The sequence below is a fragment of the Plasmodium gonderi genome (assembly GCF_002157705.1).
Source record: "Plasmodium gonderi DNA, contig: Chr14, whole genome shotgun sequence".
Taxonomy (NCBI): domain Eukaryota; phylum Apicomplexa; class Aconoidasida; order Haemosporida; family Plasmodiidae; genus Plasmodium; species Plasmodium gonderi.
Genome location: NW_021628939.1, coordinates 2,482,370 through 2,509,260, shown reverse-complemented (window position 1 = coordinate 2,509,260; position 26,891 = coordinate 2,482,370). Strand labels below are relative to the sequence as shown.

General features: G+C 33.0%; 6 protein-coding genes across 6 annotated transcripts; 3 read left to right on the top strand and 3 right to left on the bottom strand.

The window, feature by feature from the left end:
- Positions 1-885: 885 nt before the first annotated feature.
- On the top strand, positions 886-4,230 carry PGO_145270 (tetQ family GTPase; the record flags this gene model as incomplete). Its single annotated transcript, XM_028690517.1, has 1 exon — positions 886-4,230. One exon carries the CDS (start codon positions 886-888, stop codon positions 4,228-4,230), a length of 3,345 nt encoding a protein of 1,114 aa, XP_028546318.1.
- Positions 4,231-5,592: 1,362 nt separating this feature from the next.
- Positions 5,593-10,737, bottom strand: PGO_145260 (hypothetical protein, conserved; the record flags this gene model as incomplete). Its single annotated transcript, XM_028690516.1, has 1 exon — positions 5,593-10,737. The coding sequence occupies one exon, from the start codon at positions 10,735-10,737 to the stop codon at positions 5,593-5,595; it is 5,145 nt and encodes a 1,714-aa protein (XP_028546317.1).
- A 4,968-nt stretch (positions 10,738-15,705) lies between these two features.
- On the top strand, positions 15,706-19,506 carry PGO_145250 (vacuolar-type H+ pumping pyrophosphatase; the record flags this gene model as incomplete). Its single annotated transcript, XM_028690515.1, has 2 exons — positions 15,706-18,939; positions 19,468-19,506. The coding sequence occupies 2 exons, from the start codon at positions 15,706-15,708 to the stop codon at positions 19,504-19,506; spliced, it is 3,273 nt and encodes a 1,090-aa protein (XP_028546316.1).
- Positions 19,507-21,429: 1,923 nt separating this feature from the next.
- On the top strand, positions 21,430-21,885 carry PGO_145240 (hypothetical protein, conserved; the record flags this gene model as incomplete). Its single annotated transcript, XM_028690514.1, has 2 exons — positions 21,430-21,541; positions 21,773-21,885. The coding sequence occupies 2 exons, from the start codon at positions 21,430-21,432 to the stop codon at positions 21,883-21,885; spliced, it is 225 nt and encodes a 74-aa protein (XP_028546315.1).
- A 758-nt stretch (positions 21,886-22,643) lies between these two features.
- Positions 22,644-24,546, bottom strand: PGO_145230 (PIH1 domain-containing protein; the record flags this gene model as incomplete). The annotated part of the gene is made up of 3 exons (XM_028690513.1): positions 22,644-22,884; positions 23,307-23,928; positions 24,084-24,546. The coding sequence occupies 3 exons, from the start codon at positions 24,544-24,546 to the stop codon at positions 22,644-22,646; spliced, it is 1,326 nt and encodes a 441-aa protein (XP_028546314.1).
- Positions 24,547-25,622: 1,076 nt separating this feature from the next.
- On the bottom strand, positions 25,623-26,791 carry PGO_145220 (CHCH domain containing protein; the record flags this gene model as incomplete). The annotated part of the gene is made up of 3 exons (XM_028690512.1): positions 25,623-25,700; positions 26,007-26,335; positions 26,755-26,791. The coding sequence occupies 3 exons, from the start codon at positions 26,789-26,791 to the stop codon at positions 25,623-25,625; spliced, it is 444 nt and encodes a 147-aa protein (XP_028546313.1).
- Positions 26,792-26,891: the final 100 nt, after the last annotated feature.

Genomic DNA, 26,891 nt, shown 5'->3' with positions numbered 1-26,891 from the left:
GCATACACAGTATATTAATGCTTATTTACGCATTAAAAAGGGACCATTTTTCATCCACAGCTTTAGTGCCAAACAAAAATGTTTAGGAATATTTGGGAGACTTTATATTGTATATCCTTTACACACAACACAGCATCGGCAAGAGGAGGTGGAGGGAAGAAAAAATAAACAATTATCATTACCATTATTATCATCATCCCCATCATCATCCCCATCACCATCCCCATCATCATCCCCATCACCATCCCCATCATCATCCCCATCATTATCACCATCCTAATTGGTAGTGTCCCAGCGAAACAAATGATCTTTTTAAGAGTTGTTGAGAGGAGGGTAAATATATTTTTATGTCTGCACATGAATACTGAGACAGCATAGGCCTCCACCGATCTCACTATTTTAATCATTACAATTGAAACCTTCAAATAAAAAGAAAAGAGGAGCATGTAGGGCTTCATGGTGTTGTGCAGGTGAAAAATAAAAATGGGGTTATTAATGATGCAGTTTTTTCCAAGCTGTCTTTTGTGAATCGCGCAAGAATTCTCGTTCAGTGGTGACCGAGTCTCCCAACACAAGCACACATACGCACATATACATACATGTATGTATGTATGTATGTATGTATATATACATGTGTGCTTGTATGAATGTATGGGGAGCACCCCTCGATTCGTGCAACAAAAGAAAAAATGAGATAATAGGCTTTTCCCCCACCCGAACTTCCCAAATCGCACAACGCGAAACGGAAAACAAAATAAATATAGATTGTACCTGCACGCTTAAGGTCATGCATTCGCGTATTCCAACTGAATATTATAGCTAGCTAAACTAGTTAGGTTTTTTTTTTTTTTTTTTTTTTTTTTTTTTACCCATTTTGTTCATAATATGCTAAAAAATATATTAACCGTTCATAATAACATTTACCTAAGATATAAGAAAAGATTTTTCTGCCATGAATTAGTAAACTTAGGAATTCTTGCACACATTGATGCAGGAAAAACAACAATATCGGAGGATATTTTATATAATGCGAATGAAATAAGAGCAAAGGGGAACATAAATGATCAAAACACACAGTTGGATTTTTTAAAGCAGGAAAAAGAACGAGGGATAACAATAAAGACAGCTTATTCATGTTTCAAATGGAATAATGTAAATGTAAATTTAATTGATACCCCAGGACATGTTGATTTTAGTAATGAAACATTTTTATCATTATGTGTATCAGACAAATGTGTCATTGTTATAGATGCAAAGGAAGGATTACAAATTCAGGCATTAAATATATTTCGTTATATAAAAGAAAACCTACCCATATATTTTTTTTTAAACAAAATGGATATACACGAAACTGATCTGGAATACAATTTTGGGAGTATCAGAAATAATTTGAGTAAGAAAAGTCTACTTATAACATATCCAATTTATGAAAATAAAAAATTAAAATATATAATAGACCTACCCTCAATGTTGATGTATTGTTACCCCCAACTTAAGTATGGTCAAAAGTTCGTTTATAACAAAATTAACCTTGAATCGGTTTTAAGGCAGTCCAAGTGTGAAAATGTGCAAAGACATTTTTCTTCCATCGAATCGTACAGAGTTGTTGCAGGAGAAAATAAAATTCAACATGGTCACAGCGAGACAATCAGCACAGACGCGTTAATGAATTCACACATCCTAAGTGTTCTAAACCATGATATAATCAATTGTGTGATACAAAAAAGGGAAGAAATTGTAGAGGCACTATGTGATTTAGACACTGATTTAGAATATAAATATCTAAATAATATCAAAATAAAGTACAATGATATGAAAAATAGCCTGAACAAATGGATAAATAAGAAACAGATTTTTCCTGTATTTTCAGGGAGTGCTTTAAATTCACATGGGGTCCATCTACTGCTCGATTATGTAACAACTGGAGACAGAATAAATAGAGATCATATTCATATGAATTTAAGTACATGCCCTTCAGACGGAAAAGGAAAGAAGAACAACCTTTCGACAAATAATGGGAAAAATCAGTCCAGGGGAGAAAAGGGCATTCAAACGATTAGCACATATTTTAATGAACGAATTTCCAACAATAATGAGGAAGAACCTTCGTTTATCAAAACTAAGGAAACACGTCACAGCACAATTAATAATATTGGTATTCACACAGACAAAATTATAAAAAAGGGGGGGAACAATATGCAATTGTATAAGACCATTTTGTTTATATTCAAATTGATAAATGAAAAAAATGGGTACAATACATTTTGTAAGGTGTTCAAGGGTGAATTGGCTAAAAACACAAAACTTCTAAACATGAGAAATGGAAAAACCGAAATAGTAAAAGGTATATATAAAGTTAAGGCAGACAGATATATAATGGCAAATATATTGAAAACAAACGATATAGGAATGATTCGAGGGTTTGAAAATGTAATGGTTTGTGATATAATATGCGAAATGGAAGAAGACGAGGGGAAGTTAGTACAGGAACAGTCACGTAGTAAAAAATATACACATTGTGTGGAAGTGAAAGGAATTACGAACATAACTCTGGAACATGTGAAAAAGAGTGATGAAAATATTGAAAATAAGAAAAAAAAAATAAATGATATAGATAAAAATGTAAATTTTTTTAGCTATATTTATAGATTGATGAAAAACGAAATACAAAGGAAGGAGTTGTGGTATTTTCTCAAAAGTTATAAAAAAAGAATCAGTAAGAATATTATTCTCTGTACATGTGCTATAGAACCAAAAGATTATAGAAAAGAAAATGAATTAAAAAACATTTTAAAGAATATTTGCCTGGAAGATAACAGCATTGTTGTATATACAAACCAAAATAACAACTTGGTTATTGGTTCGATAGGTATATTAAATATTGAAGTTACCTTGGATAAAATTAAGAGCGATTACAATATTGATATACGAACTGGTAATGTAGAAATAGTAGAAAAGGAATACGTCACAGGACAGTATGAAGAGACCATTAAGAAGCAAATGAAAGTGAATTCCAACTTTTCTACCATAACGATTGGTTTGACCATTCGGGAAAAAAAGTTCACGGATGTTTCAAAGTTTATTCAGGATGCGCTGAGACATGACAGCGTGTCTCAGTTTGTTTTGTCTCACATTCGTGGAGACGAGGAAATAGGGGAAGAGCCGTCACAACAGCAGAGGCGACAGCAGCATAAGCAATCGCAGCAAGAATGTGCTTTTCCAAATTACTCAATTCATAGCCAGTTGGAAAGACAAGGCTATGTTTTTTCCTCCCCTTCGAAAAGCGGAAGCCATGTTCAAAGTCAATCGGATTGCAGTGTTGAAGTAGAGCTTAAGGACGTAGAAGAGGGATCAACCGACTTAATGAAGGGAGATGATGGGTTGATTACATCTAAAATAAAAATTAACAGTAATTGTGAAACGTCTCAAAACTCAAGAGAGATGAGGATGTTAGGTGGGAATATGCAATCGAAGCAAGTGATTCAGTCGGAGCAATTGATTCAATCGGATCAACAAAATAACGCGCTTTACCAGCATATGGAAACACCGGAAACTATTAGCATGGGAGTGAAGGAAAATGGATTGACCTTTATGGAAAATGTTCAGAATGAAGCAGAAAGTAACGAAATGTACCTTGCGGATGAAGAAGATATGGATGAGTACCTTCTGAACTTCAATTACGAGGACCTGTTCCGAAGCAGCGTTCTCGTGAGCAAGAATGTGCAGATGTACATTGAGGAATTAAAAATACAAAAAAAAACAAAAAAAAAAAATTTTTTTGAGGAAATTTTACATAGCTGTATTGTTACCCTGAATAATTGCCTAGCCAATGGATACAGAACGAGTGGAAATATTATTAACACAGAAATAGAAATTACAAAATTAGAAATATCCGATGATACCACAACTGCAGTTGCTAAATATGCTTGCAATGACCTGTACTATAGAATACTTAAAAGGGCCACTGTGTGCGTAGCCAATCCTATGTCTCTTCTTCAAATACAAACAGATGAATCCTTTGTTGGTGTCATAGTGAAAGATTTAGTTCAGCACAGAAATGGAACCATTATTCAAATAATGAAAAATAAGGACCCCTATGATTTTAAAATTATGAAAATCATTGCGCTTATCCCAGTTATGCATACTCATAATTATGCCTCCATTTTAAGGTCTATTTCGAGTGGTCACGCCAATTTTTTTATGACATTTTGTGGTTATAACAAGTGCTAACCGTGAGGTAGTGCTGCAGTGATTCAGTGATGCAGTGATGCAATGATGCAATGATGCAGTGATGTATTGATGCTTGTGGTGGTTGTTTACTTTTGTCTCATCATAACTTGTGTTAGTGTTATTACCTGCATAGCGTGCAGGTTTGGTATCTTTTTTATCCCTTTTATATTTTTTAAACTCGAATAGGGGATGACGGGCGTGTCGATGTGCAGGGTTGGTTCACCCGACTGTTTATTTGGCCACTTCATAATTTGGCCACTTCATAATTTGGACACTTCATAATTTGGACACTTCCTTATTAGGCCACTTCCTTATTAGGTCACTTGATTATTAGGCCACTTCCTTATTTTCTATTGAGTTTTTTATTCCTTACGTATGTGAACCTAACACGCTGGACACACGAGGATACACACGAGATGGGTAATCATCCCTCCCCTGTAAGTCGTCCTCATGTGTCCTTCCCCTTATGCAGATCGTGATATGAAATTGCTTCGTCCTTTGACACTGCCCTCCTGCTGGTGCGGGTGATGTGGGCATTCCGAATGTATATACATATATGCATAAGGATATGTACATATATAACAATATTTGTCTATTTATTGTTTTTATTTTTTGCATAATATATAGTAAAAAGGATTTGTGAGACACCACGAGTGGCCTATATCACATGTGAGAGGAGTGTAGGATTTTTACAGTTTGGCACTTTTTTTTTTTTTTTTTTTTTTTTTTTTTTTTTTTTTTAATTCGATAAGTTAATTAAGATATTGGTGACGGTTTGTCACCTGCGTGTGTGTGTTTATGGGGAAGGAATATGTACATACATACAGAAAAAAACACGCACACACATATGCACATACATATATATACATATGCATGTATATATTACATATGTAACACTAAATTACAAAAAATTGGCTGAATTTTTTTTTTTCTTTTTTCCCCATTAACATAACATATTTAAAAAGGTATGCAAATGATTTGTCAAAGTAAAATTGTCATTTTAAAAAAAATAAAATAAAAAAACGTTAAAATTCTTCTTGTTTTTTTTTTTTTTTTTTTTATTATATGTATTAATGGTTTTCTCGTCTTCAGACGTTTTCTGTGTTTCACGTTGCCTATTCTATCTTTTTTATTTTTTTTGTGGAAAAATTAATATTCTCCCGTTCATGAATTATTTCCATGGGTAAAAAAAGTGAATAAGATGGGGATAAGTGTACAAATAATAAGCGCCTTTGTGTATGTATTGCACGGAGCAAAGTGTTATATATATATGTTACAGTTTTATAAATGTACCACATTTGTGCGAGGTATTTCCGGTTTGTCCATTTGTTATTGGGTAGGCTCAAAGGAAGCACACTGTTGTTAAGCGCTCAAATTAACCTTTTCATTTACTTCGTTTGCGTGAAAGGAATGATTAAAATTTACCCATAGATTTGGAAGTGTAGTATGGTTTTTTTTTTTACATTTTTTGTTTAAATTATTGGTTTGTTCATAAAAAGTAGTTTCTATTTTGCTATTCCTGCAAGGTGCTTTATTACCTGACGCGTTCAGGTAATTTTCTTTGCATAACTGTTGAACGAAGTTTATTTCTTCATTAAACATTTTATCAAAAAGGATATCATTTGCCGTTAGTAAATCTGAATTTTTTGATAAAATTAATTCTTTATATATATCAAATGTATTTTCATGAAGATAATTCATTTCTTTCATGTTTCTTTTTTCATCCTTTTTAAAAATGAATTCCATAATTCCTTTATGTGATTTTAAAAAAATATGCTCGTCATTAGTATACATCAGATAATCATTTGTTCTTCTTTCATCCCCTTCTATTAAGTATACTGCATCCTTATCATTGTGATTATTTTGAATTGCCTTACCTTTAGCAACGCATAAATTCTTTAAGAATATTTCTAAATCATCAAATAGAGCATTTTTTTCTATGATATCTTCCATTTGGCTTATCCGGTCTACATGTCCCATTTCAATCTTTCCACTTGTTTCACAAATGGAACCACTTTTGTTTCTCTTACTTTTGGATTTCATTCGATGCATCATCATTTCTCTTATAAGACTCATAATATCCCCTTCCATTTCCCTTTGGTACATATTCCTTATATTAAAAATATCTTTTTTCTTTTTCTCTTTGCCACTTACCATTTGGTTTTTCTCATCTGTTAGTCCTCTTTGTGTTTTTTCTGAATTCTGGATTTCCTCATTGGGTTTTGAAGTATCCTTTTTCTTCTTCTCAATCTCTGCATCTTTTATTATATCATTATTGTTATGATTACTTCTGTCAGATTCACCATTATTTTTATTCTTTTCTTTATTCTCTTTCAAAGAATAACTGTTGTTATCTCCTCCTTTATTAATATTCTTTTCTCCTTTCATCATCTTTTTCTCCATATTAATGGGCCTCTCGCTAATATAATTATTTACTATATGGTGCAATTCGTCAAAATGCAAAATTTCCTTGGTGGTAGTTCTTTTATTTGCGATATATTTTTCAATCCCTTCACTTAGAGGCATATCTGGATTTCTCTTTAGATTCTTTAAAATTTCCTGACAATGTTTTTTCAGTTTCTCTCCTTCGTTTTCTTTCTCACTATATCCGCTTTTTCCTTCTCCCTTTTCCTGTGTGTTTATCTTCGCAGATTTTGTCATATCATCCTGTACTTCCTTAATTGGGCTAGCCATAACCGCTTCTGATTCAGCTGGGCTTGCGATAACAGCATCTGATTCAAATGGGTTCGCGTTAACTGCATCTAGTCCAACTGGCTTAGCAGTACCTCCATCTGAACCAACTCGAGGTGTCTCGGTTGCATCAACTCGAACTGAATCTCCACCAATTACTGCATCTGCTTTGTCAGCCGGAAAATGGGACCTGTCGTGGACCCTAACCTTCTGTGTTCGCACTTCACCTACTTCCTTTTCCATGTCTCTTTTTAGTGAGTTCTGTTCATTTTTTCTTCTTCCCGTTTCTTCTCTTCCTTTATCTTGTTCCTTCAGTTTCATTTCCTCCTTTTCTCTTCCCTGCTCCTGTTTCGGCTCGTACCTTTGCACTTTCTTTTGCTTCAAGGGGACATCGTCCCCATCTACATATGCGTCTCCTTTTTTCCAATCGTTTACAGAGTCATCATCTTTCGACACTGAATATTTTGCAGTGTTATTTTTTTCTTCGCCTTTGTTTTTCAATTCCTCATTTTTCGCTGTTCCTGTAGCATTAGATGTGGCTGCACCATTCGGCGTGGCTGTGACAGTTGGAATATTTTTTTCTTCTTTCTTCTCAGCGTTACTTGTATCATTTCCTCCTTCGCCTCCTCTGGGTGCTCTTTTTCTACCAGTGTCAAACAAATCATTAAAAAAACTTCCGATTTTAAATTTCATTTTTGCATATTTGTTTTTTACCTCCACTACCTCCTCTTCACCTATTTGTTTCTTCTCATTTGGATTGTTAAATGATTTTCCCTCCTCCTGTTTTGGAGATCCATCTGATGGTTTATCTACCTGGTCCTCGGGTTGGATTTGTTTATTATCTACACCACTGCTAATACTACTAGATATTTTTTTCTTTTGCTTCTTTGTTTCCTTTTCGCCTTCCTTGTCTCGTAAGTGTTCTTCCTGGAGTATGGAAGAATCCTTCTTAGAAATCTGTGCAACGGATTTTTCATTTTTCGTATGTACTTCTTCTATTGGTTTCTTTTTGTTGTCTGCTTGAACTTCTTCTGCCTTTTTCTTCTCATTGGCTTTTTTCTTTTCTGCTTTTTTTTTCATTTTTTTTTTCTTGTCTTTGTCAAATCGTACGTCGGTTATGAGCGGATAATTCTCAGACATGGCATCTACATCGTAAGAATTTTCCTCTAGCTCGTTGGAATTATTCTTGGAAATATTTTTGTTCATGTATCTTTCCTTGTCCTTATCGTTATCCTTAGAGGAATTGTTTATATTTTCATTCTTCGATATGCTACTATTTTGGACAGAATTACGATAATTTTTCGCTTTCTGTGTAGAAATTATATTTGTATGATCTTCTTCCTCCTCCACCTTTCCTTGATAATTCGACAGGAATGATTCTTCACATTTTTGTTTTTTTTTCTTTTTCTTACTTTTGGTATTGGTATTTGTTTTTTCTTCTTCATCTTCTTCTTCTTCTTCTCCTCCTTCTTCTTCTTGTGCTTCTCCTTCTTCTTCTTCTTCTTCTTCTTCTTCTCCTTCTTCTTCCAGATCTTCCAGAGAAGTGGATGCAGCTCTTGCATTATTCTTTATTAGATTCACAAATTTTGATTCCAATGTCCATTTATTTTTTTCCTCTCCAGGAAGACTATCCTTTGATGTTTTATTAGTAATACCCTCTTTCACATCCTTCACACTTTTTGCATCTGTTCTCAATTCGTCTGAACCTTTGTTCATAATTTCTTTGGCTGTCTCCAGATTTTTAATTTTCCACTCGTTTGACTTTGTATCTCTTTGAATTGATGAAAACAAAGAGTTTTGTTTCTTACAATTGGTGGGTTCTTCCCTAATATCGTTTTTTTTCTTACTATCAGTTATTTCTTTATCATTTGTGGTGGATATCGGGCGAGTGGTTGTGCTGATGTTCACAACCCCACCTCCAGGTGTTCCAATCCCCATTGGTGTCGATGTGATTGATGTTGCTACGCCCATTACTCCTGCTGCTGATGTATCTTCAGATTTCCTTGCAGTTTTTATTACAATATTGCCTGAACAATCATAACTATTATTGTTGGAATCGTTTTTTCTGTCAGGAAGTTTTTTAAAATAGAAATATAACAAGTCATGATAAATATGTTTGGGACCATGAATATCATCTTTAGAAAAACTGTCGACTGCATTTCCTAATGCATGTAAATAAAAACAATCCTCATTTGTGCATGGCATATTTTTTAAAAAGGCAGCACAATATTTTGTTGTTCCAAATGAAGCTTTCAAAGTTTTATTATCCAGAATCATACCATCAATAAAATAAATTGCATTGATAGCTTCTTTTTCATTACTATAAGTTATGTATGCACTAAAGGACGGGCCATTGTAATGTGGATTATAAGCCTGTGATTTATTAACAATTATATTTAATATTTGTCCATATTTTCCAAAATATTCATTTTTTTTTAATAAGTTTTTTTTTGCATATGCAGATGTAATGCCAATTACAAAAACCAAATTTCTTTGTACAACACGAATTCCCCTTATAATTTCAAACAAATTATCATACTCATGAATACTATATATGTTCGCATTTTTATAAAATTCTGGTCTTCTAAAAATGGCAGTAGTACTATTAACATTATGAAAGTTATTATATTGTCTATTGTTATTAGTCATATTATTCATAATACAATTAACGCCACATGAAATATTAGTGCTAGCACAGATTGCACCACAACAAGCACCATTCGTGCCACTAGTACAATTATTATTACTGTTGTTGTTATTTCCATCTGTTTTACTATTCCCACCCTTATGCTGATTTTTCTGTTTTTTAAGCAATTTTTCATGAGTTTCTCTGTTATATATAAAATTCTTTTCATCATAACTCCTCCTGCATGCTGGACACTTATTACACATGTGATCTCGTATGTAATATAAACACCACAGACATATCTGATACCCACAATCACAAGGGAAGAAATTTCTATCCGTTTCGTCTAATACTTCTACACATAGTGGGCAAAGAATGTTATTTTTATCTTGAATTTCTCCCTCTTTGTGCTTATTCCCACCGATGCCAACTCCGTTGCTCCCATTGTTATTGTTATTGTTGTTGTTATTGTTATTGCTATTGTTGTTGCTATTGTTACTGTTATTGTTGTTGTTGTTGGCACTGCTCCTATTTGTATTATTACAATTATTCTCTACACTGGGTTTAGTAGAAGCATCCTCGCTTTTTATCGTCATTTCTTTTTCTTGAGATGAAAAATTTTCTTTTGTTTTTTCTTTTGCGTTTTTTTCCATCTTGGATGTTTTATTATTTTTATTTTCTCCTCCTTCTTCTTCAGCATAAAACAATTCTATGCCTTCACCATCTCGATCTCCTTCTTCTCTTTCCTTTACTTGTACCTCTTCCTTAATTTTTCCATCCAAATGTTTCAACTTATTCTCTGCATCGCTTTCAGATGCACTTGTCATAGTATTCTTTTTACTTGTTGAGGTATTCTTTTTACTTGTAGTGCTATTCTTCTTACTTGTAGTGCTATTCTTTTTACTTGTCGTGGTATCCTTCTTACTTGTCGTGGTATCCTTCTTACTTGTCGTGGTATCCTTCTTACTTGTCGTAGTATTCTTCTTACTTGTTGTGGTATTATGCTTTCTATTTGTTGTGACATTTTTTCCACTTGTGCTCCCATTCCCACTAGCGCTGCTTTCCGGAATACCATTAATTTTCCTACTGCTGTTACTAGCCTCTTCTGTCTGTTCTCCATTCTTATAATAATATGACCTGCTGAATGTCCTCCTTAATAATCTATTATCAGTGGATCCCCCTTTCCTCATTTTCTTCTATTGAAACCATGCGATGTAAAGTATGACACATGTTCTAATCTTCTGCGACTCCCTTTTTTGTGAGTGTCTGCGTTTGACGTGTTTTTTTTTTTTTTTTTTTTTTTTTTTTTTTTTTTTTTTTTTTTTTTTTTTTTTTTTTTTTTTTTTTTTTTTTTTTTTTTTTTTTTTTTTTTTTTTTTTTTTTTTTTTTTTTTTTTTTTGCGTTTGTTCCTGTTTCGGATTCGTGAGAGTGAATTGAGGAAATAAGTAGCTCTTTCCTGTCACAGGATTATTTTCTCTCATGCATACGTTACATGAGGAAACAGACTCATGTACAAACTCCGTATGCTTCAAATTTACTTTTAAAAAAAAAAAAAAAAAAAAAATGACTTGATTGGGTGGGGGGTCAGATGGGGTAAAATGTTACCTTTCTTTTCCTTCTTATCTTCTTTTCCTTCTTATCTTCTTTTCCTTCTTATCTTCTTTTCCTTCTTATCTTCTTTTCCTTCTTATCTTCTTTTCCTTCTTATCTTCTTTTCCTTCTTATCTTTTTTCCTTCTTATCTTTTTTCCTTCTTATCTTCTTTTCTTTCTTCTTATCTTCTTTTTCTTCTTCCTATCCCTTTTGTTCTCACGTTTTCCTTATTTATTTCAACCTTTTGGTGGTTTTCCAAACCGGCCTAAATAATTTCTTTTTGTATTTTCCCCTTTTAGCCTATCCCGGAGGCGTGTATGGGCCCCTTTTTCCATTGACAACTCATGCAATAGGCAAGCAGAACGTGTGGAGAGTTATTCCAAAATTGTTGAGAAATTGTTGCGAAATTGTTGCGAAATTGTGACAAAATTGGGACAAAATTGTGACAAAATTGTTACAAATTTGTTATCAAATTGATGCCATATTGTTGCAAAATTGTTGCTAGAAAATATTTTCAAAACATATTGCCAATTAATCCCAGCTGAAAACTGAGGTGCAAATACAAAATATATAACATCTCCACAGAGCATTCTCGAAAGAAAAAAAAAATGCAGAGGAAAAATCATAAGGCGTAAAAGAGCTGCGAAGGAACAAAAAAAAAGGGTTATAAAAAAAGTGAAGAAGAAGAAGTTGAATCAGTGAGTAACATAAAAACACGTAAAACGAATCCGAAAAAGAGGGAGGAAAAAAAAAAAAAAAAAAAAAAAAAAAAAAAAAAAGGTTTTTACACCAGGATGTAAATAAATAAAATGTATATTTCGAATTATGTAAAAATGTTTCTCAAGAAACACCAATTTTCCTTTTTTTTTTTTCTTTTTTTTCTTTTTTTTTTCCCATATGATTGGTACATGGAAACGTTTATTCTCTGCTGTCAAGAGTTTCCAAAGAAAAAAAATAAATTAAAGTAAACAAAGCCCAAGCCAAGCTGAGGTAAATTATGTTAAATTGGGCTCATTCAGCTTCGTCTATGTTAAGCTGAATTTAAAAGTTGAGTAAAATTAATGATGAAGTGTGGAAGTTTCCTTGAGATAGGTAAACGATTTTATCTGCAATGAATGATGAATGATTGAAGGAAAGTGAGAAAAAAAAAAAACTTCAGATTATTTCTCCTTATGAAAAAAAAAAAAAAAATAAATAAATAAATAAACATAAAAAATGCATGAAAAATATAACAGCAAGTTTGAAAAGAAAAAAATACTCTTCTACAAGTCTAAATAAAAAAATTGCCGAATTTTATATTTTTACTTTTATATTTTTTATGAATATACCCATGCGCATAATGTTACATACGTGCATACATACGTGCATACATACGTGCATACATGCGTACATACATGCGTACATACATGCGTACATACATACGTGTATTCATATCCTACACGCGTTGCAAGGTTACACATTTGGGTAGGACTAATACACAGAACGCTCTTTTTGTATGTGTACGCACACATAACAAAAGCGAATTTGTTATATTTCCATTTTCTGAATTATTTAATCCTCTGTACAGACATTATATATAAAATATATAATGCGTAAAACTTTGAGCTATTTATTCATTAGGGTATGAAAAAAAAAGGAACGAATGGAAAAGATAAGAAATTAGTAGAAAGTGCTAGAAAATAGTGGAAAGTGCTAGAAAATAGTGGAAAGTGCTAGAAAATAGTAGAAAGTGCTAGAAAATAGTGGAAAGTGCTAGAAAATAGTGGAAAGTGCTAGAAAATAGTGTAAAGTGCTAGAAAATAGTGGAAAGTGCTAGAAAATAGTGGAAAGTGCTAGAAAATAGTGGAAAGTACTAGAAAATAGTGGAAAGTGCTAGAAAATAAAATATAATAAAAGAATAGAAAAGAAAGGAAAAGAAAGCCTTCCCGTTCAAGGGCATGAAAAACGGCAGTCACAGTTACACATTCCTGAGGTTCGGAAAAAATCCTCATTTTATCACGTCATAGTTTTTCTTTGCCATCCCTACGATTTCTCATGTTTCAAAGTAATATATCTTCGCATGTCTGTTAAAAAAAAAAAAAAAAACATGACCAAGGTACTGATATAATCAATGCGTAAAGAGACCTTAAACATTCCTTCTCTCTCTATCTTGTGAAAAACACATATATACACATGTTGTGTATATTTTGAAAAAGAAAAACGGAAACCATAGACAATTCGAAAATCGATTGAACCATGTGGGAATTTTGTATCCCCCCTCCCCATACATTCAAAAATGCTTCATACCTCCCCATTTCATTTCTGATAAAGGACGAACCAAGAGAAAGGTTTGTAGACATTATAGGCATATGAATGTGCAAATGTTATCGATTATTAGGGAAAAGCATGCGCACGCAAACACACATACACACGCATACACACCTTGCTACGCTTGGGCGTTTAAAGGGTGAAAGACAAAATAAAATAATATGCACACATATTATATACAATAAAATAAATGAAGCTCCTTTGTTACATGATTGGGTATCTAAACAAGGAGTTATAGTTGATTGACTACAAAATGGAGAAAAAAAAAATTAAATATAAAAAAAGCAAAGAGAAACATAAAAAGGCAATTTGCGTAATGCTATGGTGTCCAATAAATACACCCTTTTGCTTTTTTTATTCGCACACCCTGCATGTGCATATATGTTTGAAGTGGTAACTCTATCTATATCCATTTTTGAACCAAGGTGAGTTTAACTATACACACAACCAGATGGGCATACATAGGATATTGATATTTATTTTCTTACAACTGTTTAGATATGATCACCTTATTATGTGTTCAGTAGTAGCACCTGCCTTAACTGGTCAGAGTTGATCTTGTCCAACAGACACAACCCCGTTCATAATAAATACAGACCAAATATGTAAAGCATGAGGAGGTTACATGGGAAATACATGTCGCAATTTTTGGTGTAGATTAGACTAAAAGAATAAATGAAAACCCTCCAAAGGATACTTTTCTGAAATTACGACGTTCTCTCATTTTTTCTTTTTTTTTCCTCTCGCGGTCGAGGTATCCTTTATGATCTTAACAGGTGCGAAAAAATGAACAGATCACTTAACAGACTGACCAACAGACCGGCCAACAGGCTGGTCAACAAATCAGTGAAAAAAAAGAAAAGCGTTAGTTGATCATCCAATCAGTCCTTGACCCAGTGAGGGATCCCACCAGACAACTATGTGAAACCTCCTGATGGTTAAGATAATACTTATCAGAATTTTGTTCATACAGTTTTGAGATTAAAAAGGCCAGTTTTTATTCTTCTCCACAAAAAATTACTTTCCACGTTCGTTTTTATTTACGCTTTTTTTTATTTCACGCTTTTTTTTATTAACACTTTTTTTTATTAACACTTTTTTTTATTAACACTTTTTTTTATTCACGCTTTTTTTTATTAACATTTTTTTTTATTAACACTTTTTTTTATTAACACTTTTTTTTATTAACACTTTTTTTTATTCACACTTTTTTTTATTCACACTTTTTTTTTATTTACGCTTTCTTTTATTCACACTTTTTATGTACACTTTTTTTTTTTTTTTTTTTTTTCGAAATGTACACAGGTTTAAGCATATTGTAAAAGGAAAACCTTTTTGCCAGTTTTTTTTTTTTTTTTTTCTTTATGCCTGCCTCCTATTTATTGGTGCTATTTTTGCAACTTTTTTGCTTATCCAATTTGCTATTGTATCATTATTTTTTCTAGTCACTTGCACATTCCCACAAAAGTTTTGTATGCTAATACGTTTATTTCCCTCCTTTGCAGCTCGCTCGGTCCAACTGCAAAAATAAAATAAATAAATAAATAAAATAAACGATTAAACAGGTGAATAAGCAAAGAAGCAAATAAATGAATAAATAAAGAAGCAAATGAATGAATAAATGAATAAATAAAATGAAGTAAAATAACGCTACTCACATTTCACCCTGTTGTGTACATGAGGAATGATTAAATTTTGAAATTTAAATTTCCCTGGGGAAGTCTTTTTTTTTTTTTTTTTTTACCCTTATTTCCACTCCCTTCTCCTCCCTCGCCATCTTAGCTGCGAAGTAGTGGTATTCCAAAGGTCTACTATCATATAGAAAAAGAAGAACTACAAAATAGTGAAGTGGCAAGAAAAGTTCGAAGTATTGAGGAGGGAAGGAAGCCAATAAGACATGACAATGTAATACAACATGTGCATGAGAAATTTTCCTCGGAAAGGTGCACATATTTTATATCTCGAAAAATAAAAGTGAAGAGCAATTCTCGATTTTTTGACTTCAGTGTATAGACTTCAAAGTGAGAAACAAGCAAAAGGATAACAGGTGAAGAAAAAAAAAAAAAAAAAGAGACAGATATATAGAGATAGATAAATACACAGATTGATACATAGAGAGAGAGAGGCCGGAAAAACTAACCAGAGAAAAAATAATCGTCTTCACGTTTCTGACACAAGGCAGACAAACCCAAGAAGTGGAAAATGCTTCCCCTGCAAGGGAACACTGTTAGGGAAAAAAAAAAAGATAAAAAGAATGGTATGAATCTTATGGGAAAGGTATTCTCTAAAGGAATTTTTAAAATTGCAAAAGCGTCAAATGTGGAAGTCGACACCATCACCCGCGGAGGATACACAACTGAGGGAGGAGTGAGATATGTAGAATATTCACAATTGGGAAAATACCATGAAAAGGAAAAGTGTGCAGAAGGTGAAGAAGATGTAATCTCTCTGATATGCCTGAGTTGGTACATAAAACTGTCGACGATGCAAAGGGTATCAGTTAACATGGCTGTGCTGCTAACATTCATATCAGTAATTTATATATCATATCAAACTATAGATAATACAAAGACAATTTGTTTAATCGGACTAACTCTGTATAGTGTCTACTTTTTATTATTCGCTGTATACATGTTAAGCACAGTGCTGAAAGATGAATATGATACATATAGCACGATAAAAAGAAACCAAGAGTTGGAAAAGGAATTGTCTAGTATATACACAAATGATGGATTACCTTATGATTCCATTAGTAATCACGTTAACCATATGAATCATGCACACAAAAAGGGCGGAAAAAATAATAATATTTCCACCCTTGAGGATGGAAAAGTAAAAGGAAAAGGTGAAATTGGAAATGCCTGTTACACCACTGGAGTTGATGAATCAATAGAATCCGAATTCAAAAACGAGGGAAAAGGTATCAATCAGTTTAGCAGAAAAAATATAAGAACAGAAATTCAGCATCCGAATAATGATGAAAAGGATAGGAACATTTCTGTGAAGAACATTTTCCATTGTGGTGACAATGACATGAATGAAGGTCTCTATAATGCTAACAATGGGATGGATAATGATGATGAACCTATGGAAGGATTTGAAATTTTTTCATTCGATAATGTAGCAAAACCTATAAAGGAAGGATCTGAAGGATTTTTCGCTGTTCAGTACAATTCGATATTTAAAATTTCGACAGGATTTACAATACTTTTACTATTACTGTACATATTTAGAGGAGATTACATTAGATTTCCACAGGAAAAAAGCTCGTTATCTTCTCCTCCTAGTGAGGAGAAGCAGTTTATAGTCATATCTCCCCTTATGTATGGAATTATCACTGCCATTTCATTTTTATTCGGTACCATTTGCAGTTCTATAGCAGGATATAACGGAATATATGTAGCTGTTCGTGCAAATGTGTTGGTGGCAAAAGCTTCAACATATTCGTATAGCAAAGCACTTATAACATGTTTTAGAAGTGGTGCCATAAGTGCAATTATAAATGTGTCCCTAGCCATGTTTGGAATTTGTTCCTTATTATTATTAGTAAATATATTATATCCCACACTAGTTTTTACAAAATATCCTCTTCTTATTGTTGGGTATGGGTTTGGTGCATCTTTAGTTGCCATGCTGTATCAGCTAGCTGGAGGAATTTACACCAAAGCAGCTGATATTGGTGCTGATTTGGTGGGGAAAATTGAAAAGCATATTCCAGAAGATGATGCTAGAAACCCTGCAGTGATTGCTGATTTGGTTGGAGATAATGTTGGTGATTGCGCAGGCCAGTGTGCAGATTTATTTGAATCCATTTCGGCTGAAATTATTGCATCTATGATTTTAGGAGGTTCTTTATGCGAAAATGGAATCATTTCAGAGAAAAACTCCAGCTATTTTGTTCTTTTCCCCTTATTTGTGCATTCGATGGATCTATTTGTCTCCACCATCGGAATTTTTCTTGTGCACACAAAAAGCGATAACCAGTTCGAAGTAAGAATGAAGCAAAGTAAAGGAAAATCCCACTGTGCCCAGGCGGATGAGATAATGCATCATACTAGTGAGTTATATAAAAGTTCAAAGCATATGGATCCAAATTTAAGAAACACATGCAGGAGGGGGGACACATCGCTGTCACCCAAGTACGCTTCCTACGACGACGATGGCCCAGATGTAGATACCTCTGCATTTGCAGATGTATGTGTAAATGACTGTGATGACGAGGCTGGAATAGTCCGAGTGTACAACCTGGAGAATCCGCTGAAGGTTATGCTGAGAGCATACTTTTTCACATGTGTGCTTGCCATGGCTGGTTTTTTTTTTCTTTGTAAAATACTTTTTTCCTTTAAGAAAGACACAGAAGAAGATTCATCATGGATTTACCTCTCCCTGTGTGGGTTGATAGGAATGATATGTTCATACTTATTTGTTATTTTAACGAGATATTATACAGATTATTCGTACCCAAAAGTAAAAAAAATAGCAGAGGCCTCCTTGAGTGGCCCAGCTACAAACATAATAACAGGTTTGTATGTGGGATTAGAATCTACCTTCCTTCCTACCATTGTTATATCTGTTTCTTTATTAGCATCGTATCACTTAGGATTAGTAAGTAACATGACAGGAGATAGAAGTATGATAAATGGACTTTATGGAACATCTGTTGCGACTATGGGTATGTTATCTACTGCTGTTTTTATTTTAAGCATGTCTAATTTTGGGCCTATAGCTGACAATGCAGGAGGAATTGTTGAAATGTCTAAACAGCCAAAACATGTTCGTTTCATAACAGATAAATTAGATGCTGTTGGAAATGTAACTAAAGCAAATACGAAAGGATTTAGTGTTGGTTCTGCTGCACTTGCATGTTTCTTACTTTTTTCAGCATTCTTGAGTGAAGTATCTATTCATGCTAAAACTCCTTTTACAACAGTTGATATTGCAATGCCAGAAGTATTCATTGGTGGTATTCTAGGATCTGTTGTTGTGTTCCTTTTTGCTGGTTGGTCTTTAGATGCAGTTGGGAATACTGCTGAAGAAGTTTTGAAAGAAGTTAGAAGACAATTTAATGAACATCCTGGTATTCTGACGTATAAAGAAAAACCAGATTATCACACATGTGTAGCTATAATAAGTAAAAAGGCACTAATAGAAACGATAAAACCGGGACTACTTGGATTGTTTGCACCCATCATTGTTGGATTCCTTTTTAAACAAATAGGAACACTGCAAAATAATAAATTGTTAGGGGCTCAAGTCCTTGCTTCTTTCATAATGTTTTCCACATCTACTGGAATACTAATGGCTCTATTTATGAATAATGCAGGAGGAGCTTGGGATAATGCAAAAAAGTATATAGAATCCGGTTTTTATGGTGGAAAGAACAGTCCTGCTCATGTTTCTAGTGTTATTGGAGACACTGTAGGAGATCCTTGTAAAGATACTGCAGGTCCTTCCATCCATGTGCTCATCAAGTTGATATCAACAATTACGATGGTAAGTATTTTTTTTTTTTTTTTTTTTTTTTTTTTTTTTTTTTTCTTTTTGACTCTTCTTTCGTGTTAAACATATTCTACTCCTGCACCTTATGCTATTCTTCTACTGAGAATAGGATTTTTTTTTCCCGTGTCATAACGAGAGAAACGTATCACTTTTACTTATTTCATTCATGTGCATATTGTAGCGTGAGAATGGATCTGTGCACTAGGAACCACTCATTCGCAACAACAAATATTGAGGTGACTCGTATTAGGGTTTGTCCAAAATTGGAACGTCAATAATGATCACGTCGGAATTTTTTCCCCTCTATTTTCGACCTCCATTTTTGACCTCCATTTTTGACCTCCATTTTTGACCTCCATTTTTGACCTCCATTTTTGACCTCCATTTTTGACCTCCATTTTTGACCTCCATTTTTGACCTCCATTTTTGACCTCCATTTTTGACCTCCATTTTTGACCTCCATTTTTGACCTCCATTTTTGACCCCCATTTTTGATCTCCATTTTTCCCCCACTTTTTTCAGGTGATGACCCCCCTAATCGCCTCAACCGCGGGAACGTAGTTTTTCGCGTCTGTCTGGTCTGTTCATGATAAGCCCATATAATTTTTTTTTTTTTTTCGTTTGTTAAAGTTTCTTAGCATATTTTATTTTATTTTTTTTTTTAGTATTAATCGATTTTGCAACTGCGTCCATGTGGTATACCATTTGTAAAAATAAGAATACCAATTGTTCACACGAGCTTTATCCAATTTGTGATTAATAAAGTTTTTTCTAAGTTTTTCGTTTGTTTATGTTTTTCTACCCTTTTATATTCCTTTCTATGATTTTCCCTTTTTTTTTTTTTTATGTGAAAATCGCTATTTTGCAATATGCAAGGTGTATGACAATTTTTCAAATGTACCTTCGCCATTTCGCCCCTTCACCTTTATGCATTACAACTAAAGTTTGCGTTTTTATTCTGTTTTTCTGTTTCAAATGTTTGATTATCAGTGTGGTATTATAATGAAGGGTTGTGCAGTAATGCCGACTTCACGTCTTTTTTTTTAAAGGGTAAGAGTTGAAAGAATGGTGAGAAGAAGGCAGAGCAAGTTGTCTAAATTTGGCCAAGCGACTGTTTGTTAATTGTCATTTTGCCCTGAGGCCAACCAACATTTAGCATATATGACTCTTCCCAAATGGACGCATATAACTTTAATATTAATCTTAATGTTAAGGTGATGTGTTATGCAGGATAAAGCGACACTGTGATCTTGTTTCATATTCTCCCTTTTTCTTAGGGCGTAGTGGTGGCATATGTGATCGATAATTAATTCGAGGCTTCGGAAAAATAAACAATATAATGGATAAATTCCAAATTAGCCACTTTTTTTTTTTTCTTTTTTTTTTTATTATTTACCTACACATTTTATGAGACACTTGAAATTAATGGGTAAGCAATTTTTTTCTTCCTTTATTTGCGAATGGATTAGAAAAAAAAAAGCACCTATCAACATGTTCTTGTTATGGTATATGATGATCTGGAACTGAAAAAAAAGTAAAAAAAAAAATAAAATATATATACCAACTTTAACTTCAAATGTAGGGGTGGGGGCTACTTTTGTTCTCCCTTTTTATGTCATTTTTATGTTTTCATTTGAAGCATAAATGAAGAAAACACATATTTGAAAAAAGTCATAACTTAATCTAGTTAGGCAGAATGGAAAACTAACAGAGTGGATGTTCGTTCACTTTCAAATTGTTTATCCTCATATAAGCTAATGTTCACCACATTGTGAATATTTTGTATTTTATATTGTTGCATCGTTCGCACTAGCACATCGTTGAGTCTTTTCATTTTTACATCCTCGCGTTTTTGCATCTTTCGGTCCCCACAAAATGTGCAAATTTGAGGATAAGTACAGACCCCCTCCTCCACTCCCCTTTGGCGAAAAAATGGATGCGCTTATCACATGCCAGTGATTCTGCTGGATTCAATAGGTAAATGGATAAGTTCATGCATGCACACATGTGGGGGTGGTCTTGTTATGTATGTACATGTAAGTGTGTAAACATGCAAAACGTGCGTCGATAAAATCCCCCCCTCCCAAAAGTGCAACCTTTGTGACGCGAAATGAAAACGAAGAATCATTACATCACTAGAGGAGCCCTCCAACGTTCATATATATATATATATATATATATGCGTACATGCATACATGCATACATGTTTTTAATTTAATTTTTTTTTTTTTACACATTCATGAATTTCTTATAACAAATCACCTTAATTTTATTATTTTATTTACTTATTTATTTTATTTTGCTTAAAGGAACCTGAATGGTTTATTTCTATATTGCGGACAAGATAACTTTTTTTTTTTTAAATTATCGTTTTTTCTTAAACGCGACCAGAACGTACGTCACTTCGTGATCTTAATTTCTTGTTGCTCATTCCTCATTGTTCACTCTGAGAAACTGCTGAAACACAGAGACCGAATTCTCAAGATGGTATACACACCCAAGGAAAAAAACATCCGCCTCGAAAGACACAGCGCGGGAAAGACTCAAGCCTATGGTGATTCAAGTGTGCGCGCAGGAACAGGGAAATTCAATTGGGGTAAAATGAAAACAAAATGTGTGCACAGAAAGGGACGAATGGAGCAAACCATCGTGAAGAGATACATTGTCCGAGCGCATTTATTTATGCACATGTTGATTGGTTTATTTACTGGTTAAGATGTTTGTCTGATATCTTTATTGATTTTTATATTTAATGATTTTTATTTATTCATTTATTTATTTTTTTTTTTTTTTTTTTTTACAACGCTTGTATGGTACATACCTACAGGCAATAAGACGACAGATGCCACTGCTGCAGATTGCAATCCCATGGATAAAAAAGACCCTATGTATGATAGCGAAATTGAAATAACCAACAAAGACGAGAAAAAAATAAAATAACATAAATGATTGAAATGAGGAATTTTTTGTTTTTTTAATCCTTAATTGAGTTTCGTATCTTTAACATTTATGTATGTGTGAACTTTTTATATTTAATTTTGTATATATATATATATATATATATATATATATATATATATATTTTTCCCATAACTGTGCGTGCAAAATGATCTGTACATGTTAATAAAAATGAGTGGAATTTTTTCTTGCCCCTGTACATGGGTGTCACACGGCTATCCACAAGGTGGAAAAAGAAGAAAAAAAAAGAAAAAAAAAAAAAATATTAATTACACAAAATGTTTATCATCTGAATGGCAGCATGAATAACAAGCCGATACTTTTTTTTTTTTTTTTACGGATTTATTTTCCGTGCGAAATTTGTCTAAATGGGGACAAATTTCGCACGGAAAATAAAAGAAAGACACATTATCCCTTGTACTACTTCAGCGCAGTGGCATAAGTATAAACGTGTAAAATGAGTTGAATTATTTTTTTTTTTTAATTCAGAAAAAGAGACAAATATATAAATGGTGACCTAAATGAATTGGTTTATAAGTGCTTATACGTATATGAACATCAATGTGTGAACACAGTTAAAATGTTATGAACAGTTAATAAAAAAAAAAAAAAAAAAAATGAAGAGTTTTTTTATCTATAAATAGACAAAACAGGGAAGGGGGATTTATATGTGTTTCTTTTTATTTCACACTAAGGCCAAATTAACCTTTCCACACACACACGTCCCTTGTGGTTATAAATTAAAATATAGAATTATCACTCGATTCTGCAACATCTGATGATGTACCTTCATCTTTGTTTAGAAGATTTCCGTTAAATATTTCGCAAATAGCAGAACTTTTGTTCACTGGTATGATGATATTTAAGAGGTGATATTTTTCCAAATAATGCGATATCGCTTTTGATGATTCAAAATAAAAAGGAAAGCGTATATTGAAATTCTTGTACGGAGGATTGTGTCCTGGTGGAAATACAGGAGATCTGAAAAAGGAAAAAAAGAAATTACATTCCACATATTCGCATATATGTGTGCGGTGTTAAAACTTTTTTTTTTTTTTTTTTTTTTTTTGTTAGGTCGTTAAATTGGTCAGGTGAAAATGTTAAACTTGGGGGATTTTTTGTTTTAGCGTTTTTGCTTTCTTGTGCATTTTAGCTATTTTTGCACATTTTAGCTATTTTTGCACATTTTAGCTATTTTTGCACATTTTAGCTATTTTTGCACATTTTAGCTATTTTTGCACATTTTAGCTATTTTTGCACATTTTAGCTATTTATGCCCATTTTAGCTAATTGTCCATTTTAGCTATTTGTCCATTTTAGCTATTTATGCCCATTTTAGCTATTTTTCCCCATTTTAGCCATTTTCCCCACTTTTCTTTTCTCTCTCCGCACTCCTTACGAACTTCTTAAAAAATACACCCAGGTGCTCATCGCTTATGTACAGATTTACTAAATGGTGGACGAAAAACGGTTCATCCTCATTTCTGCCATTGCGTTGGGCTAGGACGAAAAAAGGGAGCTGAATTTGAATGACACATATTGTGTTTATCACCTGCTGGTAACGTAAAAATTCGTCATCTAATTCGATATTGTAATCATTCAAAAAGGATTTGAAATTTTCGTTCTTTGATATTTTTTTATTTTTTTTATTTTTATTGGAATTTAAAAAAGGGGGTTTAAAATCAAAGCAATCAATTTTATCTTTCATTGGGAATGTGCGCAAATAGGGTACATAAAACTTAGTCAGTTTTCTATGCCTTTCCTCTAGTGTCTTTTTATCAACAAACCACATGTCCCACTCTGGTTTCTTAACAGATAGGAAATTTTCAATATCTTCTTTGTTCAACAGGTCTTTCATCTCATTATTGTTGCTTCGATTGTTGAGACAATCGGGCAAATAATCACCAGTTCCTTTGTTTCTACCTCCTCCACTGTTCTCTTGTTCGTCTTGCTTCACCTCCTCCTGCACTACATTAAACTTGTGCTGTTGGTCGTCCTTTATGTATTGGTCATCTGGTGTACTTCCTGCACATTGTATAGTAGTTTGTAGTAAAAGCTTATACAACCAAGAAAATTACATCCAATTTATTCACATATATATGCATATACACATGAAAGATGGTGAAAAAAAAATTGTTCTATTTTATTTTTTATTTTTTTCTTGGAAAAAATTTGTCGACCTTTGTACTTATGTTCAGGAAAAAAAAATAAGTTGGTGCAAGTGTCCATTTTGTACTTATTTTTGATAGCTACCTGCACCAATTCAGCAATAACTTTTTTTAATTCCACATTTTTTTTACACTGTGAAACAACACTGGAATTAAGAACGATGTCATAAGTTTTGTATTTGTTGCCCTTTTTATCTTCTTTCTGTTTTTCCTCCCCAATACTTAAAGGAATTCTCAATCCTTCGTTATCATTTAGGTCTGGCATTTTTTTTAAATGAAATTCAGCAATCAAACTGGATGATAGAATGTTGAAGTATACTTTTCCACCATCTTTATCATATGTTTTTATAACAAAACCTTTTTGAGGACTTATTTTTATTGTCTTCTCGTTTTTCACTAAATTGATCAGGCTGGAAGTGGAAAATTCAAAGTTTCTCTCACCTGCCTTGAAATACCTATCGTAAAATTTGTCCATTTTTTATAAAATTTTTTTCTGCTTTTTTCTTAAATGGATCAAAATGCCGTAATGGAATAATGTAAAAGGATAATACTGTGTCTTTACCAGCTGTGATAAAAGTTGGGAAAACAATGCGGGAATATCTTATTAACACTTGTGATAATAACAGATTATGTTGGCATAGAGGGGGAAGGGAGAAACAAAAATGTAAGCGAAAAAGAGAGAGACAAGGTGAGCAAAAAAGTAACCGAAAGAGTAAACGAAAAAACAAACGAAAAAAAAATCAACTTCTCCTTTCTTCGTAGGTATCTAATAATATGATATATATTTTTTTTTTTTTTTTTTTTTTTTTTTTTCGAAAAACAGAATGCTGTTTAGTCAGTTCGACATGATTCTCCATGTAGTTCCTTATAACGTGTGGGTGTACCCGGATCATATTTTCCTTTTTTTATATGCACACCTTTGGTGCGTAAGGAAAAAGAGGAGTGATAGAATTTAAACATTCTTAAGCTTTGTTAACTAATTTTCGTGGACGCATATATGTGGTCAATTTACCTTTGTTAAGTAGCACATGTGTATATGTACATGTGGCACATTTTAAAGCATTTATTTTACTTTATTTTTAAGATTTCTTAAAACTCGATCTTTTCATCGTAGTTTTTCGGGTAAAATAAAAAAAAAAAAAAATGTGGATTTTTAAAACAAAATTTATTAAAGTTAAAGAGTTCCTTTATTATTACGTTTATCGAAGTTAGAGCATTTTAAATTTTAATAGTGTACACCGTAAAGAGGAGAAAGAAAGAAAAAAAAGAAAAATACTCTGGAAAACACTTTACAGGCATCCACACAGATACAGATAAATATATATATCCATGTAAGCCCACATATGTATGCAAACCTACATATTTATATACACCCATGTGATGGTCTTCTACATCTGCAACAGTGGGATGGACGTGATATGTCACATATATACACACGCACTTCTCTTTTTTTTTAACAAGTATTATACTTGTTATTCGATATTTTGCTCTTTCATCTCCAAGTTTCTACCATCTGGGGGTACATCTATTATGGGTTAACCCTTGCTGTTTTTACATGGACTGCTGACATGATTTCAGCGAGTCAGCATAATTTTGACATAAACTAATGTCAGCATGTCTCGTCAGGCACTGTTTGTATGTGGAAGGAAGGGGAAAATAATAATGTCGTGATGGAATTAATAAGGTATGTAAATAGATGGAAAATATGTATCATCACCTGACAATGCAAAGTCTCGTGCGTACAGAAACGTATAAAATGAACCATGTGCTTATACAGTTCATGGATCCTTGCAGCACATAAGAATATGCACATCATGTAAAGGGAGAATTCGTTTAAGGGTACTAAATCATGTAAAAGAGTTTTTTTTTCCTTTTTTTTCTCCCTCTCTTCCTATCTCTTTTCATCTACTATGGTGTGCCTCATTTGTGTAGTACCTGATTAAGTTCATCCTTAAACGATTTGCACTTGTAATCACTATTCCTTTCAGTATTCATAGCTGCTGCTTGATTCATCTGTGTGTTATTATTTTGGTGAGAAACTTCAACATGTCTTGGACCCAAAATGGCATCTACAGCCCTTTGGGCAATTCCAAACCCAACACCTGATGCCATTCCACTAGCAACAGTTCCCATCATATTGGATACCAATCCACCCGATTTTTGTTGTGGTTGCATTGCTCCTCCTGAATAACTCTGGGCGCTTGTGGCATTTCCTCTGCTAACTCCACTTGATGAATTCGGTTTAAGAAAGGATGATCTTGAGCCTGTCAATTGGGTTACAGATTTGAATGCATATGTGTGTGGTGGGAAGTTAAAATTATTCATGGATTTTTTTACATAACTTTATTTTTTCATTCAGACATGAAGTGACAAATAATGTAACAATGTAAACGGTCTCATTTTAGCTTCATCAGTAACAGACAAAATGAACAAAAATTAAAGGTGTGCAAATGTGTCCAATGTTACACATTTCTTCATACTTGAAGTAATATATTTTTTAGGTATACATTTTTTTTTTTTTTTTTTTTTGCTTTCGAATAGTACGCTTGTATTAATATTCCTCCCAACTCTTTATCACACACAGCTTTGTCATGAATACATTCAGCATGCATGGATGTATTATGAACCTTTTTTTTTTTTTTTTTTTTTTTTTTTTTCCCTATTCTTCACTCCTTAAACTTACTTAAACCACCTGAACGGCTCTTGGATGAACGTCCCATGTTTCCAATGTTTATATGAAAAAAGGGGGAATATAGTCTTCAAAGTTTTTTTTTTTTTTTTTTTTTTTTTTTTTTTTTCCCTTTTTTTTTTAAACCTCCT